Source organism: Trachemys scripta, chromosome 10, assembly GCF_013100865.1.
Source record: "Trachemys scripta elegans isolate TJP31775 chromosome 10, CAS_Tse_1.0, whole genome shotgun sequence".
Lineage (NCBI taxonomy): Eukaryota > Metazoa > Chordata > Testudines > Emydidae > Trachemys > Trachemys scripta.
The window spans coordinates 65,946,313-65,970,389 of NC_048307.1; the positions used below are offsets into that span (position 1 = coordinate 65,946,313).

Genomic DNA, 24,077 nt, shown 5'->3' on the forward strand with positions numbered 1-24,077 from the left:
CAAGCACTTCAAACACCTGTTGTGGGGGTCACTAATAGGCATCGGCCTGTTGCATTACGAGCATGGTTTGAAGCCAGGAGAACGGGGCATGCCCCACTCCAGGGCGAAGTCCCAGCCGGGACTCTAATTACCAAATTAACCTAACACTTAACGGCTAACTAAGTACCTATAAACTATATACAAAGAAGATAGACAATGGGCTGTAAAGAACTGCTAACATTCTTGCAATGCAAAACCAGACACTCTGACCAACCATCATAGGCAGTAAGAAGAAACAGAGGGCATAGGGTCTGCGGGGTCTAAGGTTATGGCTACACTTGCGAGTTAGAACACAGTAAAACAGCCCCGTGCGCCCTAACTCACAATGCGTCCACACTGGCAAGGCATGTAGAGCGCCCAGATTCCGAGGCCAGAGTGCTCCTGGTACTCCACCTCAGCAAGTGGAATAATGTTTGAAGCACCCCCGCTGGAGCGCCGCAGTGCCAGTGTGGATTCCCTGGTCTGTTAATGCGCTCTGATCGGCCTCCAGAAGTGTCCCACAATGCCTGTTCTAGCCACTCTGGTCATCACTTTGAACTCTACTGCCCTGCCCTTAGGTGACCAGCCTTTAAATTCTCTGGGAATTTTGAATATCCCCTTCCTGTTTGCTCAGCAAATCTTTCTAGGTGACCATGCCTCCACACGATCCCCAGTATGGAGCAATGGCGAGGTGCTGGACCTCATCAGTGTTTGGGGGGAGGAAGCTGTCCAGTCCCAGCTGCATTCCAGCTGTAGGAATTATGATACCTTCAGGCAGATATCAAAGGACATGATGAAATGGGACTATGACCAGGACACACTGCAGTGCAGGGTTAAAGTGAAGGAGCTGCGAAATGCCTACTGCAAAGCCTGCGAGGCAAACTGCCACTCTGGTGGTGCCCCCGCGACCTGCCATTTCTACAAAGAGCTGGACGCGATACTTGGGGGCAACCCCACCTCCACTCTGAGGACCACCATGAACACTTCAGAGCCCAGTTCAACAAGGCAGGCAGAGGAAACCGGGAACGAGGGTGCTGAGGAGGAGGAAGACACCCCGGAATCCCTAAATGCAAGTAGCTAGGAGCTGTTCTCAAGCCAGGAGGAAGGTAGCCAGTTGGGGCAGCTGGTGCTCGGGGAAGGACAAACACTAGAGGAGGTTCCTGGTAAGTGGCTTTTATTTTGGGAAGGAAGTTATTCGGTGCGGGCTCTTGGGGCAAGGAGGGTTAGGGCTGCATGCATGCCTAGATGCGGAATAGGGCGTAGATATGCTCTCTCATATTGCAGTAATCAGCCTCAGTGATCTCTTCAAAGGTCTCATCCAGAAGCTGGGCAATGCACTTGCGCAGGTTTCTTGCGAGAGCCACTGTGGTCCTTGTCCCAATCAGGCTAACAAGTCTGCACCACTGTGCCATGAGGGGTGGGGGACCATTGCTGCACACAGACAAACTGCATATGGGCCAGGGAGGAAGCCGCATTGCAGTAGAAGACCCTCCCTTGTTTCCCATGTCACCCTCAGCAACGACATATCTTTCCGGACTAACTCCTGTGGAAAATGTGGGGACAGTGTTCAGTATAGGTGCCCCCTGCAGCTGTTGGCTCTCCCCAAGGGGCAGAAACCCAGAGGACAGTACAGCCGTGAAACAATCAGTCCCACTTGACCCTGTGCTTACTCACCATTTTGGGGCTTCGGTGGGTTATGTCCACTCACTTTGGGATGGGCAAATTACTGTAAACTGTGCTTTCCCTTAAGTCCGGGGGAATTATTGCTCTGTCTGATGTGAACAATGCTGCTCTGTTAAGTGTTGCATTTTGCCTTTACAGATGCAACCTTGAGATCTCAGCCATCCGTGTTATCACTGGCTGAAAGACTGCAAAGAATTAGGAAGAGGCCACATAGACGCAAAGACGACATGCTGCATGAAGTAATGCAGCAGTCACTTAACGAGAATCAAAAAGCGCAGGAGTGGAGGGAGAGCGAAAGGAGGATCCGCCAGCCGAATGAGGAGCGCCGGCACAAAAGCGGGGACTCCGGCAGCAAAGCACAGATTGGCTGATAAGCATCATGGAGCGCCAAGCGGACTCGATCCAGGTGCTCATAGCCATGCAGGCGGAGCACTATCGTGCCTCCCTTCCTCCCGCAGCTCTTGTCCCAAAACTCTTTCCCTTGTGCCCCCATGTCACCTCCAACTCACTTTCCCCAACATCCGGGTTCTTACCACCACCAGCTACCTCCAACACCTGTAGCTTCACCACCCAGCCCTGAAAACTACGACCCTTGCCCACTGCACTCAACCCCCATCACCATGCAGTATAGCCATCCTGACATGCAGCACTCTTTGCACAGCACTCCAGACAGGAAGGCTGAGTATGATAACAGGACACACGCAAATCTGTGATTGTAACATTCCCCATCCCACCCCCTTGCCCTTTCTGTTTCCCAAGCAGTTGTGTTTCTTTTCAGTAAACGAATTCTCTTTTCCATACATGGATTTTTTGGCTTTGAAAGCATTCTTTATTATTGCATAAAGTAAAAGATACCTTAGCCCAGAAAAGCAACAGGCACTGCAAGTCAGTGTAGCAAACACAGATTCCTACTAACATTGGAACCACTTCACTTCTGTGCAGGGCACCAGACATTACTGGTGGCTTTCAGCCTCAAATTGCTCCCTCAAGACATACCTAATCCTTGCAGCCCCGTACTGGGCCCCTCTAATAGCCCTGCTCTCTGGCTGTTCAAATTCAGCCTCCAGGTGTTGAACCTCCGAGTTCCATGCCTGAGTGAATCTTTCACCTATTCCCTTCACAAATGTTATGGAGAGTACAGCACGCGGATATAACCTAGGGGATGTTGTCATCGGCCAGGTCCAGCTTCCCATATTGACAGTGCCAGCGGCCCTTTAAACGGCCAAAAGCACACTCCACAGTCATTCTGCCCCAGCTCAGCCTGTTGTTGAACCGCTCCTTGCTGCTGTCAAGACTCCCTGTGTAGGGTTTCATGAGCCACGGCATTAAAGGATAAGCGGGGTCTCCAAAGATCACAATGGGCATTTTAACTTCCCCTACAGTGATCTTCTCGTCTTTGAAAAAGGTCCCAGCTTGCAGCTTCCTGAACAGGCCAGTGTTCCGAAAGATGCGTGCATCATGCACCTTTCCGGGCCAGCCTGTGTTAATGTCAGCGAAACGCCCATGGTGATCCACAAGCTCCTGGAGAACCATAGAGAAATACCCCTTCCAATGAACGTACTCGGAGGCTAGGTGGGCTGGTGTCAGAATTGGAATATGCATCCCATCTATTGCCCCTCTGCAGTTAGGAAAACCCATTTGTCCAAAGCCAGCCACAATGTCATGCACGTTATCCAATATCACGATTCTTCTGAGCAGGATGCGACTAATGGCCCTGCAAACCTGCATCAACACGANCTCACTGTAACTTTTTTTTTTTTTTTGGCACAGAAAGGCATATTTGGAAGTGGACTTTTAAACATACTGCCACATATGCTTTCTTTAGCAGGCTGTAGCCTCAGTTTTGTCACAAAGAGCATATGCCAGTAGAGAGGGGTAGCAGAGTGCATGTGTAGCTTATAAGGAAGACTAGAACAGAGTAATAATGGAGTGGTCAGTCTACTTTAGCAACAAAAAGCACTTTTAGAAGGTAGGCATTTCTGCAGTAAAAAATGCCACTATTAAATCAGTAGGTGCCATAATCTCTAAAATGTGTCTTGACTGAGGGTGGGGTTGTGTTCAGGAAAGGTTCATGCAATTGCTGTGTTTTCAAAGGACCAGATTGTGAACAATTTACTCACATTGATGAGTAGTTACTAGGGCTGTCAAGCGATTAAAAAAATTAATCGTGATTATTCACACAATTAATTGCACTGTTAAACAATAATAGAATACCATTTATTTAAATATTTTGGATGTTTCCTACATTTTCAAATATATTAATTTCAATTACAACACAGAATACAAAGTCTCCGGTGCTCACTTTATATTTATTTTTTATTACAAATATGTGCACTGTAAAAAACAAAAGAAATAGTATATTTCAATTGACCTATTACTGTAGTGCAATCTCTTTATAATGAAAGTTGAACTTACAAATGTAGAATTATGTACAAAAAATAACTGCATTCAAAAAGAAAACAATGTAAAACTTTAGAACCTACAAGTCCACTCAGTCCTACTTCAGCCAATTGCTCAGACAAACAAGTTTGTTACAATTTGCAGGAGATAATGCTGCCCACGTCTTATTTACAATGTCACCTGAAAGTGAGAACAGGCGTTCACATGGCACTTTTGTAGCTGGCATCACAAGGTATTTATGTGCCAGATGCACTAAAGATTCATATGTCACTTCATGCTTCAACCATCATTCCAGAAGACATGCATCCAGGTTGATGACAGGTTCTGCAAGATAACGATCCAAAGCAGAGCGGACTGATGCATGTTCATTTTCATCTTCAGAGTCAGATGCCACCAGCAGAAGGTTGATTTTCTTTTTTGGTGGTTCGGGTTCTGTAGTTTCCGCATCGGAGTGTTGCTCTTTTAAGACATCTGAAAGCATGCTCCACACCTCGTCCCTCTCAGATTTTGGAAGGCACTTCTGATTCTTAAACATTGTGTCGAGTGCTGTATTTATCCTGAGAAATCTCACATTGGTTCCTTCTTTGCATTTTGTCAAATCTGCAGTGAAAGTGTTCTTAAAACGAACATGTGCTGGGTCATCATCCGAGACTGCTATAACATGAAATATATGGCAGAATGTGGGTAAAACAGAACAGGAGACATATAATTCTCCCCCAAGGAATTCAGTCACAAATTTAATTAACGCATTATTTTTTTAACGAGCATCATCAGCATGGAAGCATGTCCTCTGGAATGAGGGCCGAAGCATGAAGGGCCATATGAACGTTTAGCATATCTGGCATGTAAATACCTTGCAACGCCAGCTACAAAAGTGCCATGTGAACACCTGTTCTCACTTTCAGGTGACATTGTAAATAAGAAGCAGTCAGCAGTGTCCCCTGTAAATGTAAACAAACTTGTTTGTCTTAGCAATTGGCTGAACAAGAAATAGGACTGAGTGGACTTGGTTTTGTTTTTGAGTGCAGTTATGTACCAAAAAAAAATCTACATTTGTAAGTTGCACTTTCATGATGAAGAGTTTGCACTACAGTACTTGTATGAGGTGAATTGAAATATACTATTTATTTTGTTCATCATTTTTACAGTGCAAATATTTGTAATAAAAAATAATATAAATTGAGCACTGTACACTTTGTATTCTGTGTTGTAATAAAAATATATTTGAAAATGTATAAAAACATTCAAAAATATTTAATAAAATTCAATTGGTATTTTATTGTTTACAGTGTGATTAATCACGATTAATTTTTTTTAGTTAATCGCATGAGTTAACTGCAGTTAATCGACACCCCTAGTAGTTACTCACAGGAGTAGGCCCCTTAGAGTGACTGGGATGCCTTGTGTGTGTAACAGCTCACCATTGTGGGTAAAAGGGTGGGGAATCACAATCTGCCCTGGATGAAATATAACACCACGTAACAACATTTTCTTGTATATATTAAAGGCCAGATTCGGTCACACACATTCAGTAGTATCTTTCTCTGCCAATAGTTCCACTGAAATCATTGGGACACCTTACGGGGAAAGGTATATTCCACATTTGTAAAGGTGGTAGAATCTTTCCCTTTAAGATTTTGGATGGTGAGTTCTTCCCCTATGATAGATTTCTTGCAGCCCTACTACATCTTCAGAGATGAGCCATGTTTAGTTCATTAATATATAGTGAAATGTATCTTAAGCAGATGCCAATGAGACCTGACAAAATGTATAGCCTAGTAGAGGTTGATTTTTTTAACTAAAGTCAAATTCTGCAGGAAACCCCAAAGAAAGGAATCTGCTGAAAGTGAAATAATAACAAATAATACAACTTACTGGAAGTCACGTTTAATTATTATTTTTTTAAAAAAATCTGCGGCAGCAGCGTGGATGGGTTTGCACGATTTTCATACACTTAAAATTCAAAAATGACCTTGCCCAAAAAAAAAAAAAAAAAAAAAAACCACACAACCCCAACCATGGTACAGTTCTCTGCTGTGTTTAACTCACTCGCATTTGTTTGGGACTAATAGTCCCTGGACTTTTGCTGTTTGCTTTTTAAAAGAATTTTATGTGGATTTTGGACAAGGTTTCATTAATGGCAGTTTAGTCTTAAGATTTCTACATTTTGTTGTTGTAGCCCTTGGTGCATTGGAAAATCCCAATGTTTCCTCCAAGGGCAGTTGGTAGGCAATGCATGTTTTGGACCCATTTGAGTAGGGCTCTGATGGTGCTGAAGAAGTCATTTAAGGGCAAGTCCTTCGCAGAAACATGGAGGTCAGGTGCGCAGAGCCCATAACGAGGCTGCAGGACCCACTCGGGCTCATGGGCTCAGGCTCAGGGGCTGTTTAATTGCAGTGTACACGTTGGGGCTTAGGCTGGAGCCCGGGCTGTAGGACACTGCAAGCTGGGAAGGTCTCAGAGCTCGGGCTACAGCCTGAGCCCAAAAGTCTACCCTGCCCCTTTGCCCAAGCCCTGTAAGCCCGAGTCAGCTGACGTGGACCAGCTGTAGGTTTTTAATTGTAGTGTAAACATACCCGTAGTGTCCTAATTGCTGCTCCTTTGCATCCTTCTGAGCCAGATAACAGAGAAGATGCTGCAACCCTTAGTCCTTACCCTGGCAAAACTGCCACTGACTTCAGGGGGCGTCTTAAGCCCTGTGTAGGGACTGCAGGATTTCATCTTTGATGGCTCTGTAATAGTCGTAGCTCTTTAAAGCAACTCTATTCCTAGCTTAGATATAAGATTTATATTGTGCATCTGTAAGTTTTATACCTTTCCCACTTTGGCCATGGTAGCTTGAGGCTCCAATGATCATTCTGTTCTCTTTGTAAAATATGAGGCCACCTGCCAATATTTTTTTTTTTATATAGTAAATGATTTTGGGGTAGTCATCTCCTGCACACATCTAAGCTTCGTTGGCTGTATGGCTCTGATCCAAGGACCGTCAATTCAGATCTTTTCCTATTTGTGCAGTGGTGGCTGTTGTTCTTGCTAGGTCAGTGGCCTTCAGTTCAGACATAGATCCAGTTGTTAGAAATATCAGTTTTACTGTTGATATTTTTGATTGCATGGCAGTGAGTATTTAGATAGCGCTAATGTGGAAGAGCTTTCTCCATTACTTGCAGCATATGTCTGGATTTATGTATATCCTTAGTTTCCGAATCAGAGGCAGTGCCTGTCGAATACAAAGATGGTTGGCAGCCTGAAGCTTATTTTACTTGTACAGAGCATCAGACTTGGGGGTATGGGGAGGCAAACACTATAAAAAGATTTCGTTAAGCACGTGGTTAATTTTTTTTGGATTGGAATGCTGCTATGCTCTGTCATATCTATGACACTTGTGGTTTTCCCCAAGTTTAGATTTACAGCTCCAAACTGTAAAAAACAGAAACCTTTCATCTAATGATATCATTTCTTAACTGATATTCACTTGGCAAAGAGTCGTATTTGCAAGGCAGTCTAAAACAACAAGAACACAAAACCAGTTTCTGTCATTTTGAATGTAATAATTGCTTGAAAGGATAACATTAGATTATAGTCAAACCAAATGTCAAGTTTGTGGAGTCTTCATGACATGAGAGAATGCTGTCAAGGACAGAGTTTCTGGCTAGCAGCCAGCAGTTAGAAGATCCATTCTAGTTGCCAATACATAACATGATGAGCATAACACAACCACAAAGTGTTTTAAGGTAATCTGGCCAGTAAAGCATTGCTTTACCAAAGGGTGGTCTCTGAATCAAATACAGCCCTTGGCAAGACTTTTACCTTAAAATTGAAACCAGACATGTTTTCAGTTCATTTTTTGGGTTACTACTGTTCAATGGTGATTTACAAGAGAGTGTGAGCTATGGCAATCTCTCACGCAACTTCAGATATGCCCTAAACGAATGCACATTTAGAAATCTCCTTGCTGTAAAACAATAGCTTCGTAAGAAAAGAATATTTAAAGAGAAATCATCTCAAAAAGAACGCTCTGGTTTCTGTGCCGTGCAGCCTTTCCCTGGCAATCCTGAACACTCAGGCACTATTCTGCAACACATATTGTAAACAGCTACAGAAGCAACAAAAAGATGGAACTATATGGTAAAGCACAGCTCTGAATGCATCAGATAAATCAGATATGGATGGTTAAGCTGCCTCTATTGTTCAGTGACATTTCCAATGAGACTGAGCTTCCAAGGGACATTCCTGTCTTTCCATTTTTTTTAATCTAGTCTAAAACCAGCTTGTATTCAGAAGGCAGCCATGTTCAATGCATCTTTAGTAAGTAGTAGTTGAGTTACATAGTAAACAAAGGAATATTATCGCCAATGGAAAAAAAGGTTGTTTTGTTCTACCTATCCCATAATATGAGCCCATTTGCTATAATCTGGCTCAGTACATCATCCTCAGCAGCTGTAAATTGGTGTAGCTCTTTTGAAGTCCTAATTTACACTAGCTAATTTTTGATTCTAAATAAAGAGAATTCGATATTGGTGATGCTACAGGTAGTGACAGGACATGTTACTGGGCACAGTGTGGGACACCACTACGTTGTGCCTGGTTTTGGCCACAGGGAAAGCACTGGATTCACCCTCCCAGCCTCAGATCTGGAAGCATGTGCCATGGAGTTCTACTGTATTGGTGGAAAATCTGCAGATTGCATGTATCCAAGAACCCACCCGAGAGACCTTTCTTCATTCTACCTATGACTTCAAGTTGGCCTCCAGATTGAGTTCCCCAGTGGAATTGGTGAAGACCCTGGCTTTGAATGTTCCTCCCATGCCAAAAAAATAGATTCAACATCCATCAGTGGATCTGAATGCCTTAGAACCGAGGAGCTAGATACGCTGAGCCTTCATGATCCAAGAGGCCTTGACAGTGCCGGGATACATCTAGATCTGGATAGTCTCCTATACAATAATGAGATTGACTCTGTGCACTTACATTTTTAGTGTTTTTATGAGACTTCTTCCTTAGAGCTTCTGAGTGCCTGAAAAAAAGATTTTTTTCAAAGAAGCAGCTAAGAGCATTCATAACTCTCAGTACAATGAGTGGACTGCCAACTGGAAAGATTTCCTCTTTCCTTTGGAGATGAATCTGACAACTCCAGATTCTCCAATACAGAAGGCCAAGTGGACACAGCCTCCTCCAAGAGTAAGCTCTCAAAGTCTCCTCCCACTGGTTTCTTACACTGAGACTAAAGGCCATACTGGTGAGAGGCATTCTACTTAAAGACTATCACCTACATGAGGGACAGTGTTTGGAGCCTGAGCACTTTTCTGGATTCACCGTAATAGGAATCTACACTAAGTGCTAATGGAAACATAACTTTATTTAAAATGTCAATATTTGAGTACAAATACTATCTACCCATAAACATTCTGCTAACTGCAGATATTTTAATTTACCTGTGCAATCGAAGAGGAGAGAATGGTCCCAATTCTGCCTGCGGTGACCAAAGCAAGGAACAGTTGTTGAAGTGGTACTTTCATAGTTGTTGGTGGAGTATCAGATCCACAGGCTGATTTGTGCATGCCCCCTCTGTCACAGTTCAGGGCAAATGCACTTGTACTCCCCTTGCATGGTCTACCAAGGGCACCCACTCTAGGTTCCTGGCTCTTCAGCCAGGGTAGAAACCCACATCTCTCTACCTCCTGAATGGGTTTTATCCAGGCTACACAGTTCCCTGCCTACACTCTGATGTTCCCAGCAAGCCAGACTGTCTAACAGGCCACCACCTGTGCTTAGCTTTTTCTCCAGAAGCAATGAACAGCATAATACCCGGCAGTTATAAGTTACCATATTGCTCTTTCTAAGCAAGCACATTTATTCTTAAGGTGAAAGCATTATAGAGAAGACATATTAAGAACAATACAAGCACCTACATGCAAGCTATAAAGCTTACGAGAGGTCACCCCAACTTCAACCTCAGACTCTATTACATGTCAGTCCTTCAAAACCCACAACTGAATTTTTCCTGTGGTTACAAGTTCATAACCATCTCACATGCAGAACCAGAACCCAGGCTGGGGAGAGCAGCTTGGGCTTTTGATCTTGGCCTTTGGTAATAGTAATCAGCAGACAAAGATCCTCTCCTCAGGGTTTTTGCATAATCGGAATTAGGGAATTTGTATTCAACTCTTCCTATGTATTCCCTAGGAAAAACACTTAACACTTTTTATTCCAAAGGTCCATTCTTGTCTGCCACGTTGTTCAGTATAGTCCATTGAACACCCAGATTTCACAACTGCCACATCTCCTGTCTTGAGAGGCTACTTACAATCCTGGCCAACAGTAATGCATAAACCATTCATTTAATACAGTGGACCTCAAAGATACTTAAACTTAATTCAATAAGGTCTCCCCCCAAAATTGCCATATCGGTCACATCTGCCCAAAAAAATAGTGGATGTAACTAGAGTGCTTGACCTGCCTTCTAAGGGAACCCACTGACTGGATGCCATTTCTAACATGACCTTTCATAATTTCACATTTCAGCTATTTCAACTGTAAGCATACTGCTACAAGCCAGCATACATCATATGGAATTGTTTGACAACCATCCTTCATAATTTCTCTCTTTAGAGCCTATGGGTCAGAACTCTCACATGCCCCTGGTTACCCCCAAACCTTTGGGTGTGAACTTGAGACCTGGGTCTCCCAGTCCCACCTCCCATCTGTGTATATGGTGTCCTTTTGTCTCTGAAGGGGTTGGCTGCACCAACAATGGGTTGATATCCCTCTACCCCCACATGCACTGCTTTTAACACCAGAGGAGTCAGGCAATGGAGCTTCTTCAAACCTCGCATTGACTACAGGAGCAGGGCCTGGGGACTCCGGTGGCCTAACCTCAGCTTCTGTAGGGGGAGTGGGAGGATCACTGTTATATATTAGAACTGGTTTAAAAATATGTTTGGCAAAAATGTTCTTTGAGCAAGATTTCCCTTTCCTATTAAAAAAAAAATCTTATAGACTCACAGAGTCAGACCAACTCTAATCTTTGTAACGTGATGCTAAAGCACCTTGCAAACCCTTTGCATGAAGAGTTGTCTATCACTTCATCCACCTTGTAATTGTTTTTGGATATTCTTTCTAGAACATACATAAAATCGTCAAACCTGTAATAAACACTTTGGTTTGAAATCCCCAAACAGGATTAAAACAGAGCTTTTAAAAAGAAGTGTTGATTATAGCAAAAATCTTTTGACTCAGAAGCCATCTAATATAAATTAAAAATTACAGAAACAAAGGTAAATCTTGTAAGTTTCCATTTTTTTCCTTTTCAATTGGGTGCCTGTTAATGAATAATTGTAACATGAATATTTTCACTTTATTTTAGTTACCACCTTCAAACTGTACCAGCGAGCTAAGCATGTGTACAGCGAAGCTGGCAGAGTGCTAGAATTTAAGAAGATATGCAGTGAGGCACCTGCTAGTGCAATCCAGCTGCTGGGAGAATTAATGAACCAGAGTCATATCAGCTGCAGGGACATGTATGAATGCAGCTGCCCTGAACTGGATCAGCTGGTGGACATCTGCCTGTAAGTTTTGACAGCAATAAACCGAGAACTCTTTTTTGAGGATATGGTTTGAATAGATGAGAAAACATGACATCATTAGCTATTGTAGTTTTAAAATGAAAGAAAAATATTCTTGTCTCTTATCACCAAATTAATCTCCTAAAGGGATATTATGTAGTCAAATGTTTCCCTGCTGACATCCGAGTAATGCTTGTCAGATGAAAGCTGCACTTTATGGCTTCATGATGGACTCTACTTCTCGACTGACTCTTCATCAAAAATCTCACAGTAAATAAAGTTGGCTACTACTTTTTTAGGTTTTAGAAGAGTTCATGATCAGTTTTCTTAAAATATCTTCTCAGTTGCTACTTTTAGGTTTTATTTCTGCTTGCATATTCCTTAACCATTTCACTGCTGACGACCGCTGCAGCTTCAGGACTGTTAATGCATTCTTTGATCTAATGTTGCCTTGAAATCACTATGAATCATCATTGACTAGCATTTGTTGATGCTAAAAGTACATTTTGTCCAATGCAACTGATATACTAGGCAGCAGTAAAGTGGTTAAATATCAAATATGTTTTGAATGGATTAAGTAGATGACTAAGTAGAAACAATGAAAGATCTCTGGCTGTAGAATCTTGGCTCCATGCAAGGCATGGGCAGACGTGCAGTTTGAATAAGACAAAAGAAAAAGTATAAAAAATAAAGGTTTGTCATTTTTAGTTACATTCACAACTAGATGGACTATGCAAGAAAAAATGTTCTGTAGCATAGATTCCAAAGAGAGAGAGAAGCTTAAATGCATACAGATAGTTAGGATTGTATTAAACTAAAATTATTGGGAACATTTTAATTAGATGGACCAAAATGTAATAGTGAAAGAAAAACGTGATGGTTGCCCAAGTTCCATCAGATTTCTTTCTAAATGACCAACAGAAGAAAACATGCAGAATGTAACAAGAATAACTGAACACTGAACCAGACTTCAGTCAGAGTATAACATTATTTTTAAAACCAGGTCCATTGTATGTGACAAAACTTATTTGTTCACCATTCACTCCATCCATAAGCAACATTCATGTATTTCATTTTTTTCTGGATTTAACATTTCTTAAGGATAAAGGGAGTTTTGCAGCTACATTGTTACCTATAGTTAATTATGAAAGTTGATTGATACAAACTTTTATTTTATGGCCAAGATTTTCAAAACTGACCAATGATTTTGGGTGCCACAGTTTTTAGGTGCCAAACTTGATACATCTTGAAGGGGCCAAATTTTCAGAAAACACTGAGCATCTGCCCTCTGTAAGGTCCCTTTAAACTGTCTTAAATTGGTTACTCAAAAACTGAGGCATAAAAATCTCTAGTCACTCTTGAAAATTTTGGCTAACATATTTAAGATCATGGGTCAGCAACTGCATAAATTATATTGTCTTTACTTACAGTGATATACAGCTGCCATGTAACTTTACAAACCTTTCCAAAATTACATTCCATAGCATTGCCTCCTCACAAGGTTTAAACTGTAGAGAATAATCTGCATATCCAGAGGTTTTCTGTTTTGCCTAGATCTTTATGTTTTAATATATACTCCCTGCCAAGAAACAAAGAGATCCCTATTGACTATGGTTTGGAGCACTGAAAAGTTTAGCCACTAGTTGGTCAACTATTTTTGCAGAGAGCGTAGACTTGTACTTTCTGTAAATGGCTGTTTTCCCTGTTAGTTGTTTAAAGCAGATGGAGCAAATAAAAAAGGGAGAGATTTTCAAAAGCACTTAAGAGATTTAGGGGCATTGAAAGTCAATTGGACTAGGGCTCCTAAATCCCTTTGGAGCTTTTGAAAACCTCGAGTCCCTAAACCACTGTGGATAATTTTCTTGCTACCCCCTGTTCTCCATTTCTTGGTGGCATGTGTACTATTAAATTAGGTGTTGTCAGCCTTGCCTCTGACAGCTAGAGTGGTATTATTTACAAGAGGGTACACTTAAATAAGGAGCCTAAATTTCAGAGGTGCGGAGCACCAACAATTTCCAGTGACATCTGTGGGAGCAACTGGTCTCAGCATCTCTAGACACCGAGCCATTTGTGAGGTACCTAGAGATTTAGCTAGGTGCCTAATCTTAGCATCCAAGTTTGAAAATGTTGGCCACATTATTTTGAAGCACAGTAGCTTCAGCTCTAACACACAACTCGTTTCTTTTTAAATGATCTTTTATTACATTTTTAAAATGACTAAGTATAACAGCAAATCATAGGATGTGACCACAGAGAATTATTAAATCAAATGATTCAGAATAAATCTGAAGATATTTAAATGGCATTTCACAATACAAAGCCAACACTGTATCTGCAATACAACACTTCAAAACTAGGTTGCATCCCAAGTGAATTTGAGCAGTTGATTTAGAGAACTGGATTGAACCCTATGAGGGCAAGGGGAATCTTTCCATTGATTTCACATGAAGCTGGACTGGATCCTGCTTGATTTGAGAGGTTGCTTCTGTGGATCAGAGAATAAAAACAGCTGAGAAAAAGAGCAGCATACAAATTTTTTTTTATAAAATTGCAAAGAAATAAAATAAAGATTGGAAATAAAGAATGAACAGATAATTGAGTCAGTATGTAGGATAGAGCCCCTCTATTAAACACACACATAGAGTAGGTCATGGATTCAGAAAAGCACTTAAGCATTAATTTCATTTAAGCACATGTCTAATGAACCACATGGGTAGCTGCCTTCCTCAATCAGGGCCTGAGCAAGTACTATCCTAGCACCTTGAAACATTCATTTAACACAGTGGTTTTCAACCTGTGGCCGCAGACTGCTAGGGGTCCAAAGGGGTCCACACCTTCATTTGAAATTTTTTTAGGGGTCCGCAAATGAAAAAAGATTGACAAGCACTGGTTTAACATATGTACTACATGTGAGATGGTATCACAAATTACCGGTATTCAAAATTAGTCCTCATTCACTATTATATCATTAACATCATGCCCAATTTTGTCAGCCCTAGACTGTGATTGTCAATGAAGAGAATCTCCCAATGTCTAGATATTAGAAGCATATCAAAATTATTTGATCTAGACAGTGGGTTGGAAACTTCATGAGAATGGATTCTCTGGTGATTTTTCTAGTTCATCCTGTTTTTGTGGCATTTTTGACCCAGCCAGAGGAAACCTTCTCATGGTGTTGTCCTGCTCCTTCTGGATTTGGCTGGAGCCAGGCAATGCAAATATGCAAGAAAATGAATTTACAAAATAGAATGAAGAATTTTTCTGAATTCCAGTTAGATTTGGTTTGAGTCTTGCAGATTAGGATCATAGGATTTGCCAAAGGACCAGTATCCTGGCTGTGGGAGTGGCTTGTACCTTGGATCTTTCAGCAGAAGGAGCAAGCAAAGAAATGTCATTTGTTTGCCGTTGTCACTCCCCATTGGCTTTCCTATGTGGGAATTTTTCTCTTTAAAAATATTTAGAAATAAATTGTAATAAAACAACAAAGGTCTTTCTATGTTGGTATGAAAAACAACAAATGGAATAATAGAAAACAACTATTACTAGTCTGAAAAGACAAACTAGTGTGGTATTTTGTCACATGAAGGACAGAAGTGCACACGTAGGACCAGATTCTGATCTCAGCTGCACTGTTGTAAATCCACTCAAATCAAACAGCATCAACTACCTGAAGGGGGGTTCCAAAAAGGATGAAGCGAGGCTGTTCTCAGTGGTGGCAGATGACAGAACAAGGAGCAATGGTCTCAAGTTGCAGTGAGGGAGGTCTAGGCTGGATATCAGGAAACACTATTTCACTAGGAGGGTGGTGAAGCACTGGAATGGGTTACCTAGGGAGGTAGCGGAATCTCCATCCTTAGATGTTTTTAAGGCCCAGCTTGACAAAGCCCTTGCTGGGATGATTTAGTTGGTGTTAGTCCTGCTTTGAGCAGGGGGTTGGACTGGATGACCTCCTGAGGGCTCTTCCATCCATAATCTTCTATGTGTAACCAAGGTCAGATTCTGGCTCTTAATTTTTGTTTTTAAGGCAGACCAGATGGCTGAGTGATGGGACTCTTAGTCTAACTTTTTTTTTAAATTTTGCAGTACTCCTTTTTCCTTACTAGCACTGTGACTAGTCCTGAAGAAGCCCTGAATCTTCAGAACATGTTATGTCTATACTGGAACAGCAGAAATGTATAGTGTACTGTCACTGCCACATTTGAAAATGTCTTATATGAACAGACCTTGGGCAATTAGTGCATGAACTTTCCTTTATTTTTGTCATGTCCTCCTGTCTTAATTTCTGGTGTTTTAAGACTACTGCTAACTAATGCCCTTCTACTACTTTATTCACCTCAGCTATTTCAAAGTCTTTAAACATTTTAAGAGAGGATTATTTTTGCACTTGATGGCAATAACTATATTTCAAAATTTAAGTTGCCAAATTAAATTTGCAGAATTTAAGTTGTCCAAAACATTCAATGCAAATAGAATTCAAATATCTCATAAGACCAAGTGTGCCATATAGTTTTGAAAATGAGAAATAAATGCGTCCCACATTCACTGTGCTCTGTAGGCAGTTTATGTATGACAAATGATCTCCTTTGATATATTGCACTCAATTTTTTATTGTTATTATTATTATTGTAGGCAGTCTGGGGCCATCGGGTCACGCTTGACTGGAGCAGGATGGGGCGGCTGCACTGTGTCAATGGTGCCTTCTGACAAGCTGAGTACCTTCCTAACAAATGTGAAAGAAGCTTATTACAAAAGCAATGACCAAAGGTTAGCTCTGGAGAAGAATAGTCTGTTTGCTACCAAACCTGGAGGTGGAGCTTTGGTTTTTCTTGAGGCCTAAAGAATGTAAAAGTTTCAAAGAAACTATGTAGGGCATTTGGGAACTGGCAGGACTTCCTATGCCACAGTAAATTAATCCCTTTTCTGTTTTGTATTATAATGAGCAGTTGCTATTATCAAGATACATTTCTGAAGAAACAATTAGAAGAGGTTTCTTAGGCTTTATAATGCATTTTTCCATACTAAAAATATCCTTCCAATGAAAAGCAGCCTAAATACTTATTTCTCTCTGGATTATGCAATGTAAAGGTGATTTGCTAAAATATATTCTTTTGAAAAACGGAACAAAGCAGACAATTCAAATAAAGAGGAATACTTTTCTTAAGCAAGTGTTTTTTTCTTTCTTTCTTTCTTTTTTTTTTTTTTTACTGATATAAAGGTAAGTGCAAATTGAATAGAGAGCTATTTCACTTTATAAACCCAAATGAGGTAATATTCAACCCCTAATTTCAGGGGGTTGCTTTAATGTTGGGGTTTACTCACTTCTTCCACTACTGGATGGTTTCTTGTCCCATGTTGCGAATTCCTGTGGAAAACAAAAACGCAAATTGAATTGTTAAGGGAATTGCAAATGTTTTGCTGAACATTGAAACTTTTGTAGGATTCTCAATGAGGAAAATATATGCTATTATTTTTGCAGTGTAATATTAGAGTAGCACCTCTAGACCTCAGTCAGCCATTACGGCCCCATTGTGTTAAGTAGTCTGAGTTTATTGTTGCTACTGTTTAGAATGTAGTTAGCACAGTATTTTTACAACATTTGAGACAACTGCCAACTCTTTCCAAATCCTGAGGAAGCTGAGTGAAAGGCTTCCTGGTTTCTTGGCCAGAGTGAGTGGCATCATAACTATCATAAAGGCTGAAAGAGCTACTCGAGTCTGACTCCTCTCTTCCACGCCATAACTTCCTCAAACATTTTCCTTCGGAGCTAAAGTTTCTCTTGCTTGGTCTTAGCCCAACAATGACATTTTGGGTTTTAACAAAATATGTTCTACTATTTTTGAGTTGTGCATCATGAAAAAGATATTTCCCCTAAACTACCAAATAGCCAAGCAGACTTTATGGTGGTCAGACAACTCAATAACAAATTAATTTTAATCTTTTTATGTGTTTGCAGAAATTTGGCTCACAGATGAAAAAGCTACAAATAATTGAAAGTTGCCCATTGACTATGGATAGAACTTAATTTCTGTTATTCTTTGACTGCTCATTGAGGAAACGATCCTCTCACCAAAGTAAATGGGTTTGGTGTAGGGTTGGCCTCCCGGGGAGGAGGGGGTGGAGGTGAGAGCAGGACTTGCAGATACACTTGGCAGCCTCAGGGCTGCAAAAGTAATAATTAATAATGGAGCATCTGCAATCATGCTTCCTCTCCCCCCCAGGACAAATGGTTAGTGGCTCCAGCCTAGTCTACCCATCCCTTATAGTGGTGAGGAAGGAGTCTCTAGGAAATTCTGCTCTGTAGTATGCAACATTCTTGCTGCCTGCCCTGTGTAGTGGAACCTCAGAGGTTTTCTGGTGGCAGGACCCCTGCAGCCTTGATAGACCAAGCAAGATTTGTCCGTATATATATCTAGAGCTACGCAAGTTTGACTACAAAAATCTGCATTCAAATAGACATCTCTCAGAAGAGATGCAGTATTACCCGGGTGAGGAGTGAGTTCTGGGATGCTTCTGACCCAGTGAAGGAGGGGTGCCAGATTTGAACCAAGAGGCCAACACAGACTTCCAGACTTTCTCAGGAGTCTCACTGGGAACATGTAAGGGTAACATTAAAAGGTGGGGACTTCTGCTCTTGGGGTGTCAGAAACAAACAGAACACTGAGGGATCAGAGAAATAAGCTGATGGTTCTCAGAGGAAGAAAGGCAAAGGTTTAAGTCAGGGCAGCTGAAGAAGAAGAACAGAACGATGGGATTGTGGGGAGATGAGTTAGAGGGATCTGGTTGGTAGGGGGAAGGAGGGCAATGAGGGATGTGGATAAGAGTAGGGAGAGAAGCAGAATTCCTCAGAAAGGTTCTAAGCTGAAAACAGACCTCCTCTATGACTGCTTATATGAGCTTACATATGGGTTATATGCTGTTAATGTGTAGCAAATGTGCAGATTTTCAGCCAGACCTGCAAACAAGGCAGGCAGGGATCTTCCAGAAATGGCAAGATAAACTCAGAGATCTCCAAGAAAGAATAATTTGGCATTTAGTTTCCAAATTACTTTTCTCTGATCTCATTTATTACCATGTTGCCAGAAACCTTGGGTGTAAATCAGTTATTATTTATTTTCCTTTATAAGTACATAACAGCCATCATAGCATATTATGCACTGTACCATTCACAGGCCTGCTTTTCTAATGGCTTAGGTGTGCGTTATGTTTGCCCAAGTCATAAGAAAATCTGGATCATATTTTTGAGATTTGGAAGGAGACTGGAGAGACTGTTTTTATTACTGCATTATTATAATTACATACCAGTTCATGCATTAACATATCTGCGCTCAGCCTTAGTTCAGAGGGATTCTTGGAGGTGCTCTCTGTCAGTCTAGGAACAGAATAAAGGATTTTTTGCATCAGCAACATTTTAGTAGAAGTTGGGCATGACATTTTTTGTAGTTTCTGAATGTCCCCAAATATGTGGAGGTCAGTTTTCATGGTTCATCAAGCTGCAATAAGTTTCATAGCTGAGCTATCAGTAAGTTTGTTAACAGATATCTTTATCGATGAAATAATCATAGACATATAGGGCTGGAAGGGAAGTCGGAATGGACCTGGAAGTCCGGCCCTCATGCACTGAGGCGGGACCAAGTAAACATAGACCATCCCTGACAGGTGTTTGTCCAACCTGTTCTTAAAAACCTCCAGTGATGGGGATTCCGCAGCCTCCCTTGAAAGTCTATTGAAGAGCTTAACTACCCTCATGGAAAGGTTTTCCTAATATCTAAGCTAAATTTCCCTTGCTGCATATTAAACTCATTACTTCTTAGGGAAAACCCTCAAATGTTGTAAAATGGTTAAAGCAAACCTTCTAAACTTCTGGTTCATTTCTTTTCTCTGCTTTTCTATTTCTGAAATGTCTTCTCTACACTTATTCTGAAATCTGCAAAACCAAAATTGAGTACATAAAATTATTTAACTGCTTTCAATGGGAATTCCAAATTACTCAACTTGTACACATAAGAAATGTATTCCAGCATTTTATGCAGTCACTGAAAATATGAGAAAAGGGAATTTTTAACTTTTATTTGTTATTTAAAGGAGAAGTTGATGAAACTTTATGGTTGGTATTTTAAAACTTCTCCAGCGATCAAAGAAACATAGCAGAAACAAACTGCGAACATTAAGGGTTAGAAATAAAAACTGACAATACATTGGGCTTTTATGGTTATAAGAAAGCATTGAACTCCGTTAATTATTGAAATATGGGCAGTGAGGAGAGGGACCACAAAGAAGGGGAAAGTTATTCATGTTATAGGTCCATCCTGTTGCCTTACCTGTGAAGAAATCTCTGCATAGCAATAATAGTAAAACTAAACATCCCCAAAGTGCTATGCAAACATCTAGAGAAGTAGCTACTACCCAGAAAGCATGACGAAAACCTCAGTGTGTATGTGAGTTTCTAACACAGCTCAGACTTCTGTATATGCAGCGAACATGTTTAAAACAAGGAAGTCTTTCCAGAATCGTGTTTATTTAAATCAGCGTTTTTTCTGACTCAAGGGACAAAATATTTTCTACCCTTTTTTAGCTAAAAGAATTCAATGTACATATTTAAAGTAGCTTGTTTTTTTAAAAAATAGCAGAGAACTTGAGCAGTGGTAACACGTCCTATAGTGTGCGTTATAGTTATTGATGCAGTACGATGGATGGTTTTTATCTTAATATAATGGCTATGAATGTAACATTCAATGGCTGCAGAGTGAGTTTAATCCTACTGTGCAATAGAGGAGATCTAAATCTTTCCAAAAGGATTGATAGTAAAGATACTGCCAGACTTTTAACTGCCGCAGCATTGCCTGGTGCCATATTAATACTCTGTATTATCTTAATCCTATTGACAAGCACTTCTCCAGCACAGTATTCACTGGTTTCATATCTTGTGCACGTGGGGCCTGCTCTTGTTCCACTTTGGAATCAAGAGGAGTTTTGCCATTTACTTCAATGTGGGGAGGAGGTAATCAAAGCTGTATTTTTGACATTTAGTATATATGGCAATCCAATAGATAGTAATTATTTACACACTATCTGAGGAAAGGGTTAGTACCCGGACTGGTATCACTCTAATGCCCACATGTATTTTAAAAACTGCTTTAAACTTACACAGTATAATCCTCCCGGAATTTCCTTCTGAGCCTTCGTGTCTCTTTAATAACTTCTTGATAAGTTGGAGCAACTGGCGTGCTACAATTGCAGTCAAGTGAAAAGATTTATATTTTCAGACATTTTGGGAAGTTAATTGGCATGCTATATATATCCTAATCAAATTTACAGAAGGACAAAATCAAACAAAGTTACCCCCCAAAACAACATTCAGTTCAGATCTGTGTTGTTCTAAAAAAAGATACTACAATAATTAAACTGTAACTGTTATGACTAGTATTGAATGATCAGTTTACAGATATGAAATATATGCATCATCAGACAATTAAGTGAAATGAACTGTAGAAAGGATTCCTATTGAGAAATAAGAACCCACAAAAGCAGACTGTTATGGTTCAGGATTATTCACACTGTAAACTAAGCATGTGGAATGTTCAATTACATAATAAAAGTTTATTTCAAGACAGTTGCGGGACTGGTTAATGGTAGGATGGCGCAATATAAAAAACGATGCCAAAGGAAAGGTGATATTTTAATTGGAAATTGTGCTCTGTGACCTAATTACACTAAACCAGATTGATGGATATTCTGTGTGCTTGTGGTTGTCAGGCAGACAGAGACAACCAGTCATCCTGTCACAACCCTGTATTCTCAGCTCTTTTGTTTTAGCTTTTCTCCTTTTGCCATTCCATTACCAATAACACAAAGACAAAAAATTATCCCTACCCTGGATCTAATCCCTTAATATGTGCCCCCTATTTCTGGTCTCGTGTCAAAGAATAATTTTCAGGTAATGATCTTCATGTTCCATGAAGCCTGCACTTCTAAAGGATAGTCTGATTGACCTTCCTGTGGATTTCTGCGTGGATTTTAAACTGTTACTTAACAATGGAAAAAACTGAAATTACACTGCTGGAGAGGGTCTGTTCATAAGAATGCAAGGAAATCTTCATAGCCTTCAGTTTATCCTTGGCCTTCACCTCTGTTAATCAACCTGGTTCACCGCAATAAGATGACAGCTGCCAGGAAGCTGGTGGAAGCATTGCTCTCCTCCATGTTGTAGGGCGGTGAGTCTCAAACCCCTTTTGCACAGCAAGCCTCTGAGTGAGACCCCTGTATAAATATTTAAAAAAGTGTTTTTAATTTAACACTATTTTTAAATGTTGTTTGTTAATAGCACTTTTCACAGCAGACTTGCTAGCTTGCTGGGGGGCATTTACTCGCAACCTCCACATAATAACTTTGCAACCCCTTTAGGGGTCGTAACCCCCAGTTTGAGAACCTGTTGTAGGGCTTGATCCTGCCACTGACATCAGTACCTCCCACGATGAGCTCCTTATTTACAAAGGAACAGATTCTGCCACCCCTATTCACACTGAATACTACTCAACACCTTCCCGGTCTCATTTATTTCAGTGGAACTTTATTACTCAGCATGAATCTGGCCCTAATGAATTGCTGTTTCACTCTAAACTGATTGATAGTTTTTGTTAGACTTGCTGCTTCTGCAGAGATTTGTTCCTTGGTTTTACTTCAGCATCTAAGTCTTAAGTACAGGAAAATGCCAAGATAGAAGGAAAAAAGAAAGCTTCAGTCCAAGCCATTGGAAAGATTCCTGAGGTCTGCTCCAATGCTTTAGCAGTAAAATCAGCAGATGAACATTGTCTCACTTGGGGTGAAATCCTGGCCTCCTTGATGTCAGTGGGAGTTTTGCCATTGACTTCAGTGGAGCCAGGATTTCATCTTCAGTTCCTGGCACTCAGTTCCTCGCAGTGCAAGATTCCTACTGAGAAAAGTGCAAAATGAGAGTAAAAATATCAAGTGAGGCTGAAAGTATTAACCACCTTTCAGATTAATCATTAAAATGTTATGGAAATTAAAAGTAAAACCTTGAGATTACTTGGTATTTAAGAATTGGTGGTTGATGTAGATGCAACAAATCAGATGCGTCAAATGCTCATTGGGTTTATTGACTAGATTTTAAATTGGAAAGAATCTCAGATAACAGGCAAAAAATTTTCTACTGCACCCCCAAATTAAATCAATCAGATTATTTAACTTTCTCAAAATTCGTGATGAATTGATCTTTGCCAGGAGAATTAATACCTGGGAGACAATATGTATTAATATTGAAGAGATAAAAAAGAAATGTACCTTCTCTCCAATGATGATCTTGGCACATCAGACACAATTCAATACAAAAGTTACTTACAGCTGGAACACATTGGTGCCCAAGCAACTGTCTTCTTTCCAGCCAAATTGGGTGTGATTTTGGATCTTCTCTTTGACAATGATCAAAACAAATGGTTTCTTGACTTCAAATTAGTTAATCAAGGGATCCTGAAGCAGATTTGGATACAAGTTGTAGTGCAGTTTCCACTGAAGGTATTATTAAAGACTTTCTCTTTGCCTGATTAATCTAATGAAGTTCATTTGTTTTCACTATAGAGCTACTTCCAGGTGTCCTAAGTGATCTTTTTAGCTATGTTCGTTAATGAGTTAACTTTTTTTTGGTCTTGGGTGACAGACATTTTTAATTTTGTTCGTTATGCTGCTTTAATTTTTTTGTGATTTTTTCATTAATTCAATCTATGATTGATATTTGAGCAAATTGTACTGATTAATTTTTGGAGAATTGTTTTCCTTTCCCCTAACTGAATATGTATGATTAGAATCTTTCATTATCTTCCTTTCTTGTAACCCTTGTTTTCCCCTTCCTATAGAATATTGAGATGTGTTTATGGAATCTGATTTTTTTTTTAAAGATTCAAACAAATATATAAATAAAAAATGCAAAATGATAAAAGTCTAGTGTTCCTTATATGCAAGTTATATGATGGCTTCTCTCTGAAGAATTTAGACAGAACTGGGTGAGAAAAACGCATTCTTGAAGAGGAATTTAGACAGCCATTTTTGAGAAGAAATAGGAACTGTACAGGCTATGAGTTTTTTTGAAATTCTACAGAACCTAACCCCAACTCCCTTACTTCCATAGCTGAGTTAACAACCACACTAAAAAATAGGAAATAAAATGTATCTGAACCAAGGGACTCTAGTAAGGATTTACAGAACTTCCTTAAAATTAAGTGAAGGCTACATAGTAGAGCCATATACTTGATCTAAGCCAGATATTAACTATGACCTCAAGGAACTTAATAGGGGGGGGAGGAGGGGGGCTGAAGACCAAGAAAAATACTATTACATTGCTTTTAAAATCTTTTATGGCGAAAGCCTGAACCCTGAGGGTATTTTCAACTAAATTCCTGTATA

General features: G+C 40.3%; 1 protein-coding gene across 1 annotated transcript; it reads left to right on the forward strand.

The window, feature by feature from the left end:
- The first annotated feature begins 9,216 nt into the window (after nt 1-9,216).
- On the forward strand, nt 9,217-16,809 carry GALK2 (galactokinase 2). The gene is made up of 3 exons (XM_034784893.1): nt 9,217-9,337; nt 11,465-11,666; nt 16,293-16,809. The coding sequence occupies exons 1-3, from the start codon at nt 9,217-9,219 to the stop codon at nt 16,498-16,500; spliced, it is 531 nt and encodes a 176-aa protein (XP_034640784.1). The 3' UTR covers nt 16,501-16,809.
- The last annotated feature ends 7,268 nt before the right edge of the window (nt 16,810-24,077 follow it).

Bases quoted from the DNA above. Each gene is read 5' to 3' on its own strand.
- GALK2 (XM_034784893.1), top strand. From the start codon at position 9,217: ATGAATCTGACAACTCCAGATTCTCCAATACAGAAGGCCAAGTGGACA. The intron at 9,338-11,464 runs GTGAGAGGCATT...ACTTTATTTTAG, and splicing joins TGAGACTAAAGGCCATACTG to TTACCACCTTCAAACTGTAC. The intron at 11,667-16,292 runs GTAAGTTTTGAC...TTATTATTGTAG, and splicing joins CAGCTGGTGGACATCTGCCT to GCAGTCTGGGGCCATCGGGT.